Source organism: Pseudorca crassidens, chromosome 10, assembly GCF_039906515.1.
Source record: "Pseudorca crassidens isolate mPseCra1 chromosome 10, mPseCra1.hap1, whole genome shotgun sequence".
Lineage (NCBI taxonomy): Eukaryota > Metazoa > Chordata > Mammalia > Artiodactyla > Delphinidae > Pseudorca > Pseudorca crassidens.
The window spans coordinates 57,845,008-57,855,652 of NC_090305.1; the positions used below are offsets into that span (position 1 = coordinate 57,845,008).

The 10,645-nt window shown below is 43.7% G+C and overlaps 1 protein-coding gene across 2 annotated transcripts in view; it reads left to right on the forward strand.

The window, feature by feature from the left end:
* Positions 1-10,645, forward strand: part of TRANK1 (tetratricopeptide repeat and ankyrin repeat containing 1) — an 87,074-nt gene that overhangs the window by 32,020 nt on the left and 44,409 nt on the right. For both annotated transcript variants that reach the window (XM_067753764.1, XM_067753765.1), the window contains 4 exons: positions 1,242-1,325; positions 1,925-2,063; positions 3,816-3,947; positions 6,059-6,229. In XM_067753764.1, coding sequence (XP_067609865.1) covers positions 1,242-1,325; positions 1,925-2,063; positions 3,816-3,947; positions 6,059-6,229 — 526 coding nt within the window. The remainder of the gene's footprint in view (positions 1-1,241; positions 1,326-1,924; positions 2,064-3,815; positions 3,948-6,058; positions 6,230-10,645) is intronic.

Sequence of the window (10,645 nt, forward strand, 5' to 3'; positions counted from 1 at the left end):
ACAGGAAAGCAGTTCCATTTACAGCCCCCAGGAAAGAACGTTTTACGTCCCCTCTTCCCCACGTGGGATGAATGTGAATAGAGCTCCGTAGTCTATGTGGGGAGGGAGGGAGTGGGAACCCAGTAGCTGACGGGCTATCACCTGATGGGCTATCACCCAGCCAGCCATGGAGGCCCAGGAATCCAGCCCAAGTGGTGGTCCCATATCCTACCAGCAGTGGAGCCTAGGCCATTTTCAAACACTGCAGACAGAGGCACCTTATAAAAGCCAGGCCAGCCATCAGGATTGTCAGAGCCCTGAACCTGTCATCTGGGAGTGTCTGGGCAGTGGGATCTGTTTAGGGTGAGCAGTTAAGAGTGGGCATCAAACTGAAAGAAGCTGGAAGCAAGATGTAGCCACAGACTGAGTCCCTGTGGTGCCACGCCCACCGGCAAGAGCATATGTCAGGGACATGGATTCTGAGACTGGGTCTCCAGTCATGGCCATGCCAAGCCTAGAACTCCTGGACCAGCTGGCGTACCTGGATGATCCCAGTAGGGGCCTTTCAGGATTTGCTCTCTGTGTGACCTAGGGAAAGTTGCTTAACTTCTCTGGGGTTCAGTTTAGGGTCAGTGGTTTAACAACAGACTTTCTGAGGAAAAAAAAAAAAAAAAGTCCTGATCTGCAGCATTTGCCGCTTCCTGTAGTGTAAATTCTCTCGATTTCAATGGCCAATTTCAAGCTGCTAAGTCGACTGGAGGACTCACATTTGGGAAGAGATGTGCACAGTGAGCTCTCACTGATAGGAGCTGCCCCAGCACACCACTCGATAGGGTCTTGTGGACCCCAAATAGCAGTAATGTGCTAAAGAATTAATTGGGGTGGGCTATTTCAAAAGGATTTGATTCTTCTACTTGCTAAGCTTTAAGAACTTTGCAGGAAATTACTTCTTTACCTCCCTGCCCCTGTACTGTCCCAATGCTGCCCGCCATCGGCTGCTCCTGTCCTCAGCAGACTTTGAGGAAAGGTGGAGAGAGCTTAGCTCTCAGCACCAACAGGAAGTTTGCCAGACAGAGACACTTTGGTTATCATGGCTCAGGCTGAAGAGCTTGGCAGGTGACTTAAACAAAGAGACAGGGCTAGAGGGTGTCTTGTTCTGTTTTTTTGTTTCTGTGTTTTAAAGCTTAAGATTAATTTTGTTCTAATAACCCATGTGGAGACCATTATTGTTCCAGCTTTTTCTGTTTCTCCCCTTTCATCAGTCATTTCTACTTCTGTCAGCGAGAAAAGACCGGCTACCGAGAAATCTCCACGTCCCAAATTTATCACTGAAAAGTCTCTTTGAGGTAAGGTGGCTTCTTGACACATACGGTTTCAAGTCAGGCCACTTCTGGACTGTGGTGTTTGGGACCTTCCCCTTCAGCCACCTCACTGCAAATTTGTTATTTATAGTAATCTTAGGCTGGGGCCACAGCTAATCAGGGTTTTACTGATTCTAAACTTTATGGGTGGGGGGTGGGAGAAGGGGGAATTGGATGAAGGCGGTCAAAAGGTAACCACTTCCAATTATATGATAAATAAGTCCTAGGGGTGTCATGTACAACATGATGAATAGAATGAACACGGCTGTATGTTCTATATGAAAGTTGTTGAGAGAGCAAATCCTGAGCGCTCTCATCACAAAAAGAATTTTTCTTTTTTTAATTTAATGTTGTATCTATATGAGATGATGGATGTTCACTAAACTTGTGGTCATCGTTTCACGATGTAGGTAAAGCCAGATCATTCTGCTCTACACCTTAAATATATACAGTGCTGTATGTCAAACTATATCTCAATAAAACTGGAAGAAAAAGAACCCCAAACTCTATGGGGAAGGAGTTTGAAGTTTCATATCGATAAGGCCACTGCCATAATTCTTCCTGTGTATTTTTTTTTTCTCCAGAAATTTGTCTTCTTCGGATTTCATGAGAAAATGGAACAGGTGCCCAGGCTAGTCCAGTGGCTCATCTCCATAGGTGTGAGCATCGAGACCATAGGACCCTACCCTCTGCACGCCCTCATGCGCCTCTGCATCCAGGCCAGTGAGTTCTCTCCTGACGGTGCGCCCTCCACGCTGTCCTCCAGCTTGGACCTCAGGGACTGTGCTTAGCTCAAGTGAAACCAGAATGTGGAATATTCAGATGATTTGAATAGTTCATGACTTGATCATTCAGATGAATGAAGGCAGCAGGGAAACAGCATCATTTTTCCTTCTCCCGGGACCTCATAGCCAGAGGCCCACACTGAAAGGATGCTGTGTTCTCAGACAGATCCTGGCAGCAGAGTGGAGCCCTGGGATTCAAGGACAGGCCTTGGGACAGACAGCCTTTGCTGGACAGAGCTCTCAGGGAAGCTGTGGAGGGAGTTTCCTCCCGGTGGCAAAGGCAGCCATGGTCTTCTTCCGAGTTCATTTTCTCTCGACTAGAGGACCAACTACTGTGGGGAGTGGGAGGGGGGAAACCCCAAGGGAAACACTGGCTATTGCTGATACAGTTTGCTTGTGGTTCTTTTAAAGGAATCCTATTTTCATAGGTGTATATATAATTTGTCTTTTTTTAGTCTTCACCACCTGGCTATAGGATTTGAGTTTTTAAATATTTTTATCATTAAAACACACACATACAATATCCACATTTACGCTTTAGATAGAAGTCTGTTTTTCTTTTCGAAGCATATGTAGCTTCACTGTTGGACCCTGACCCACACTATCTTAGAGCCAGAAGGAGCCAAGAGAACTTGTCTACACTGTCTTCCTCTTTTAGGCTGTAGCATCTCCTCAGGATGGGAGTGGGGGTGGCCAGTGGCTTGAAGACCTGAGCCCCCATCTTTGCTTCAGCCACATTTGCCCTATCGTGATACATTTCATCTGTTGGAGAATCCATAAAAGGTTTCACTCTCATACAGTGGATAAAACATTTAAAAGTATGAAGTCTGACTAAAAGCAATCTGATCCAATCCTCCCAGTTTCAAATTAGGTGTGCCTCTGGGTATGAAAGTCACAATTCCTCTCTGTGTCTACTTTTTAAGTTTGCTCCTGCGGTTAGAGGCAGATGTGGATGAGATCAAGTCTTCAAGTTTATCCCCGATTTGTCTCTCAGAGGAAAACTGACATGGTGACAAATGGTGTCCACAGAGTTGGCAGAATTATGTGGCTTTCCAGGACTTACAAGGAAGGAGTCTGGGGAAAGAGTTTGAAATCTCTGTCCTGTTGATAGTAAGGTAGTGGGGTAATGATTGTTGCCCTGCCCAGGTCCTCTTTGCGACCAGTGCCCCCAGCCCCACCTGCTGCACCACAGCTGCCTCCTTTGCCAGGGAGCTGCTCTTTGCCAATAGGCACCATGTCCCTCTCTGGAGGTGGTTCTGTAGCTCTGGATTGATTGACACCGGGGTACAAAAGGTGAGCCCCTGCCTCAAGGTGGGTCAGCACTGTAGGGCAGTGCCTGCTCCACAGCTCCCCGTGGGATCAGGCTGAAGCCGACTCAGCTGAGGCCACATCACTGCTTGCCTTCATCCCCTGCCCTGCTTCCCTCCCCGTCTTTCTCCCTCTGTCAATAAATCACACGTACAAGAATCTCTGTCTCAGGCTCTGCTTATAGGGAATCTGACTTCAGTTTCCTATGAATAACTTTATATGACTCATCCTTTCAATGCACAAACTCTGTGTCTCCACACCTGTTTGTGGCAAGTGACAATGTGTGTTGGATGCCCCTTGGGTTCCCTCGGTGTGGTGCACAGTGATTTGCTTTGCAGCTTTTCTGTGTGTTGAAAATAACATCAGTAACTCATTCCTTCAGAGGAAAACCATCTTTTCAAGTGGTTAATGGACTACAAGCCCGAGTGGAAAGGTCACATCAACCAGAAGGACGAGGATGGCCATACCGTCCTGCACGTGGTTGCCGCCCACTCCCCAGGGTACCTCCTCAAGCGTAAGTGGCAGCACCCCTCAGAGCTGTGCTGTGGGTGGAGTGACTTCAGGCGCTAGGGAACCCACACAGCTGACCGCTTTACCCGTGCCATCCCGTGACAGGCTTTAATAGTCAAAAATATCAAATTATGCACTCCTTTTTTTATTGGATCATATTTTCAGTTGGCTTTTCAGAAAGAAGTTTACTCTAATATATTTTATCCTTGAAAGTCTTATCCAGTGATACTGTTCTTGAGCAAAAGTACTTACGTAGCTTTAAATTTTAAAAAACTTTCTGTGATTTAAGACTCTAAGCATTAATTTTTTTCTGGATTTAATTATTACAAAATTATTATTACTACAGAGATCACCAAAGCAACATAAATATATTAAATTTTCTGTAAGTAATTGGTAAAAAAAATAATTTTGGAGGGAGGTGAGAGAAGGATGTGTCATGGTGCCTTTTAAAAGGGGCTTGACAGCTACTTGATTTTCCCTTAGGTTGATACTCTGGAGGTCACGAGCTGTCACCTCCTTCGGGGCAATACTTTGGTAATTGCATGAGTTCTCTATACTATGTAACCAATCACCGTAAACTTAGTGGCTTAAAATGACACTCTAACTCTGTAGGTTAGTAGTCTGACATGATATGACTGAGTTTCCTGCTCAGTGTCTCTTGAGACTGTAATCAAGGCACTGGCTGAGGCTGCATTCTCATCTGGAGTTCCAGCCCTTCCTTCGAGCTCACATGATTGTGGCACAATCCGGTTCCTTGTAGTTGTAGGACAGAGGTCCCGTTTTCTTGCTGGCTGTCAGCTTCTACAGATCACACACATTCTTTGTCCTATGGCCTCCGCTGTCTTCAAAGCCAGCAGGGGAAAACCTCTAAACCTTTGACCTTTAGGGCTCATGTGATCAGGCCAGGATAATCTCCCTATCTTAAGGTCAACTGCTTTGGGACCTTAAATACATTTGCGAAGTCTCATCATAGCAGAGTTTAGATTAGTATTAAATGGGTAACTGGGAGAAGGTGTGTGTACACCAGGGGTTGGGAATCTCAGGGTCTGTCTGAGAATTCTGCCTATCACAGTGAGGTACTTGATGGGTAAGAAGTATGACTTTTTAATTTTGTCTTATTTTTGTAAAATGGGAGAAAAGCAGTTGTGACTGGGGAGATGGGGAAGGAGAGCATCACCAGCAGGACGATACCTGGAGTAGAGGTGCTTTGTTAAGGTGGTGAATTTTAGGAAAGCACGGTATGGAAGCTGGGAATTGGGCATTGATTCCTTTAACCTCTGTGCTCACATAAGTCTTGGTACCTCCAGGGATACACCTGTTACATTCTGAAATCTGTTGCACCTGTGATCACAGAGCCACCTGAATGCTTGGCAAATAGATATGTCAAAGCAGCAAATGGAGGGGCTTCCCTGGTGGCGCAGTGGTTGAGAGTCCGCCTGCCGATGCAGGGGACACGGGTTTGTGCCATGGTCCGGGAAGATCCCACATGCCGTGGAGCGGCTGGGCCCGTGAGCCATGGCCACTGAGCCTGCGCATCCGGAGCCTGTGCTCTGCAGCGGGAGGGGCCACAGCAGTGAGAGGCCCGCGTACTGCCAAAAAAAAAAAAAAAAAGGCAGCAAATGGAGCTGGCAGCCAGAGGTGGGGCTGCAAGGGTTGAAACAGTGACAAGAAGACCCTGATGCAAAAGCAATTGCCACTTTCTTCTCTTGTCTCCAGACAGGCTTTTTTTCTGGGAGTATATTCTGTTTCCTCTCTAGGGAATAAAGAAATCCGAAGTCACAGCTTGCTGTCATCCTTACAGCTGTAACTGTTGCCTAGTAACCAGATTCCCCCTCTCCTTGCTTGTTGCCAAGGAGAGGGGAGAAAGGTAGAGAGGAGCGCACTTCTGAACCTCTTAAAAGCTATTGTCCTTCCCACTCCACACAGGACTCCTTGCTCTGGGGACTTGGCTGAATTGCCCAAGGCCATCAGTTTCTGTAAGCAGAGAGGGACACTGGTCCCCTTGCCCCAGGCTGCTCAGGCCGGGAACTGGGCGGAAGTGCACTCATGGGGACGTCTCCTTATGGAAGAAACCATGACAAACCCCAACCCGCTTCTCACTTTGGCCTGCTCTAGGACAAACAGATGATGTGCAGATGCTCCTGAGCTTTGGGGCAGACCCCACTCTGCTGGATCGACAGTCCCGGTCCGCCGTGGATGTCCTGAAGAGGAACAAGAACTTCAAAGCCATTGAGAAAATCAACAGTCACTTGGAAAAGCTGGCAGCATGTTCTAAGGACCTCTCAGGTACAGTTTCCAGGGAATTAACTTTTTAGAGGGGGCAAAACTGGTTCTGCGCCATTAGGTACAAATCAGTTTATCTTTTCTTGGTACATGAAGATGGAAGTGAGCACCCCCCCCGCCACCAGTCTTTGGAAAACTTGTTTGCTTTTTTTGAAAGATAGAATGAAGCAACTCTTACTGTGAGAGTGTCTACCACTTTCTGGAAACTTGGCAAGTCTACCTTTGGGCAGTAAGCGTGATTTTTTTTTTCCATGCATGCACACAGTAAGAAAGAAAAAATTCAGACAGAACATGAGATAACAGAAATCAAGCCCACTTTTCAGAAACCGTAGCTAACAATTAAAACTACACTTATAGCTCTATTTTTTGATCTGTAAGTTTGGGACGGCATATATGGACTAATTGCTGTATAAGGTAAAGTGCAACAAGTCAGCTCTCTGTTGAATTTTGTCTAGTAAAGTTATTTGTGTCATTTACATCCTGTTCCTGAACTCTGGGTTTTCTGTGCTTCATCTATAGATTGATTCTGAACATTGAAAACCATTAAATCACATTTACATGGTAGTATGATTTCTACAAATAGTAGCATAGGTGGACCCATAAAAAAGAATCACCAAATGCCCTGAAAACTTTGCTCTTTAAATGTGATACTCTTTGAGCATCCTGGCTTGATGAAACATATACATACACATTATTGTATATGTGTGTGTATATATGTATGTACACACATATATTTTTAGACTTTATTTAGACTTTAACTTAGACGGTAGCCCCAGCACATATATATTATGCTTCTTTTAGTTCTTGCGCTCATATGTGGCTCTTGTGGCTCACACTGTCTGTCTAGATTTTTCTCTTACTCTGCTAGGTACCAACTCCAGGTACCAATATCATGGAGGAGATATGCATAGTAGACTTATGGTGTTTTTGAAAATGTCTTTATCCTTAGATTGAGAATTGGTCTGCATATAAGCACTGTATTTTATCGGTCCTCAGTTGCACTTTCCCCCCACATTTTGCCACCTTTGAAACGAATGTGTTTCACAATCAGTGACGTGTCCCAGTTTAATGGCAGCGTTTTCTGGTGTGTTTGACAATCTGGGGTCTCTTAGATTTATGAAATACTCTGTAAAACCTCGTTCCTTACAACTTGGTATTCTAGCCTCCGTTACTGATTAGATGTCAGTTTGATTTATTTTCCCTTTTAGAATTTTCTGTCCTTAGGGTTGTGGAATTTCCCTGGGATGTGTCTAGATGTGGGTCCGTATTCATTCTTCTTGTCTGGCACCTGCTGGCCTCTTTCAATCTAACTTTTTTTAGCTCAGAGAACTTATTTTCTATCATTTTGTTCCCTTCCAGCATCTCTTTGCCCCCACTTTCACGTGGATGAGCTTCCTGAATCTGTAACATGTCTCTCTACTTTCCCTAACGTCTTCTATCTCCTTTTTTTCTTTCGAGATCTTTAACTAGGACTTTAGCTTTTCCTTTTATAATTCAGCTTGCCTATTGCATTTTTTAATTTGGAAACTCAGTTTTCATTTCTAAGAACTCTTTCTGGTTCTCTGTTTCTTATCTGTGACAACTTGTGCTTGATTGACATTTGCCACTTCTCGAATGGCCTTTAAGAATGGTGAGAATTTTTTTAAAGACCGTTGTCCTCTCTTCTGTGAGTTATTTATGTTTTTGGGGGGCTTAGTTGATCCCTCTTCTTGCTTCTCTTTTGTGCTATTGCTTTTCCTATTTTATCTTCTGATCTTTGGATGGTTTGTATTTATGAATGAACAACTAGACTTATTAATACTTAATAGATGGTTAGTGCGCATTTATTGAAGTTATTTGGATGTGTTTCTCCAGAAACACTCCCCCACTGGAATGGGTGAGTAGGCGGCAGGTTGTAGGCAGCACATGGGGTGTGTGTGGTGGGGAGAGTGGGAGGCACCCTGCCAGGCTGGGGATCGTGGCAATTTTCAGGGTCAGGAAGGTTTTATGTGAGGGAGATTGAAGCTGCTTTTCCTTTAACACTGCCCCCTGTTTCCCCATCTATGTTTTAATTTTTATTCATTTATTTAAAATATCTCCTGTTGTTTCTGTGAGAACATGGGAATAAATGTATTTGCAGAGTCCTGTTTTCCTGGGATGTTCTTTTAAAGCTGTGATATGTCATGTTTAGTTTTTAAATGATTTCTCTTTTAAGGAATTGGTGGTGTAATTAATAAATTATTGTGAGAGGCCTCCTGAGAGCTTATACCTGTAACCTCAGTTTCGGGGTGGTTTCTACTGTTTGAGAAATTGAAACTAACCAAACAGATTTCTCTGCCAATGAATTTCAAAGTTTTAAAATAAACTTTTAGAGAAGGACCACCAATGAATGGTAGAAAATGGCTGACGTGCCTGCAAATTTATTGTTCATTAATTCTAATCTTAATGCTTAGAATGCTGTAGACTTTAGTATGTCATGCAGTTTTGCTGTTGTTTTTAAAGTTTTGATTTTTTTCAGTTTCCTGGTATAATAGAATCTTAAATATCTGCTGATTCTGCCTTTCTCACTAGCTGCTGGGGAAAGCCAGAGCCCACAGGGAGTGGGCAGGGTGGGGGTGTGAACCTGAGTGGTCAGGGTTACCTGTCTTTCCCGGCCTCTCACAGCCACCACTAGATGGCAGCATGTCCACCTTCTCCAGCAGCTGATGCTCTACTGTCCTCAGGACCAACAAGATTGGAGTCTTTGTTTTTCTCGCAGTTGTTTGTGATTTTCTCTGATTCACTAGTGCGTGGCCTTTCAGAGTGAGAACGAATCCAGGCCTCTGAAGCCTTTCTCTCTGGTCCTCCCCTGGGCGCCAGCTGCTTTCTGCTCTGTGAAGGCGCCCCTAGCTCTGCACTAAGAGGATGCGGACCTTCTCTGTGTGTCTGTTTCCCGCATAAACGGAGCCTGTGACTCAGAGGCCATGGTGTGTCATCCTCAAATCCTTCAGCACCACACAATGCCCTGTTTTCAGTAAATGCAGATGTGCGGCATTGATGATACTTCTTCCTCTTTATAAAGCAATAGATTCTTTTTTAAAAAAGAAAATTTACAAAATGTAGGAAAGGAAAACAAGAAAATATTAATTCTGCATAAGCCCACCTGCCTGAAAAAATTAGTATAGTTGTGATTTAGTCATTTACTCTTATTCTATGCATTTATAGTTACACATTTTTTATTTTCTTTTATAAAAATGAGATGGTTACATAAATTTCAATTGATAAAATATATGTAATAAAACTTACCAGTTTCACCTTTTTTAGCTCAAAAGGAAGAGTTCATGCAAAAACAAAATCTCTTTGAAATGATTTATTTCTATCTTCTAACACTTCTGAGTGCTTGCAGCTTCAGATCTCTTGTAGTTTTAATTTTTAATTTCAAATCTGCTTGTATATATCTACTAAATATGATCATTGTAGAAAATTTGTAAAAATTTCATTTTATATAAAAACAAAAATTTATTGTAATTACACCTTGGCATATTTTTATCCAGTCTTTTGGTTGCTGTTCAGTACTTATGTAGTCATCTTTTTTAAAAACCCGTGATTATCATGTATAAGCAATTCTATATCCTGATGCTTCTTTTCTCTCTTAGTAAGCTTATAGAAAATTTAGAAAAAAAAGAAAAAAACCAGGCAAGTTCAGAGTAATAAACAAATCACCCGTACCTACCCAGAGATGCTGACCCAGGGCTACCATTGTCAGTGTTTCAGCACCTTTCCTTTTATACTGTTTTATGTTGTTGATATATCACTCTCTGGTTTCTTTTCTGATTTCAGGACCCTTCCCTGATCTGACCGCCTTCTTAATTATTCTGAAGCACACAACCATGCGTTTATTATACAACTGCATCTAATTGTCTCTTTTGTCAAGCTTGGTATATTTCTGTTCAGTTTCAAGTGACTTTTGTACTAAACTAACTGCCCTGGTGGAGGAATGATGCCCTGAGGCATGAGGTAGGGGGACAAGTGGCAGGTTTCCATCTGCCTGGTGGTGAAGGAAGTTCCTCCTTTACCAAGCGTCATATTCTCCTGGTTCGTGAGTTTTCATTGTTTTCTGTGTCTTCATAGGCATTCTAGGATGAAGGTGGGATGCCGAACCCAGGGGTGCTAGTCCGTCATTGTTACACCACACAGTTCATGTTCTTTGCCTCAGAACAGGCAGCTCACTGAGGTGATAATAAGTCTTCCTTTGCCAAGGTTTTCCATTTCCTTTTCTCTGGAGGTTAGTGCTAGGGTTAATGTTAGTTCTTGCTTCCATCTGGCACCAGAAGGTCTCTTGATTAGAGGGCAGTGGGCGTTTGCCCCCGATGTTGGGGTGTGTGTGTGTGGGTGTGTGTGTTTCTGGTGCTCTGATCTGTTGAAAGGTGATCCAGGTGTGTATCAGAAGGCAGGCAGCTG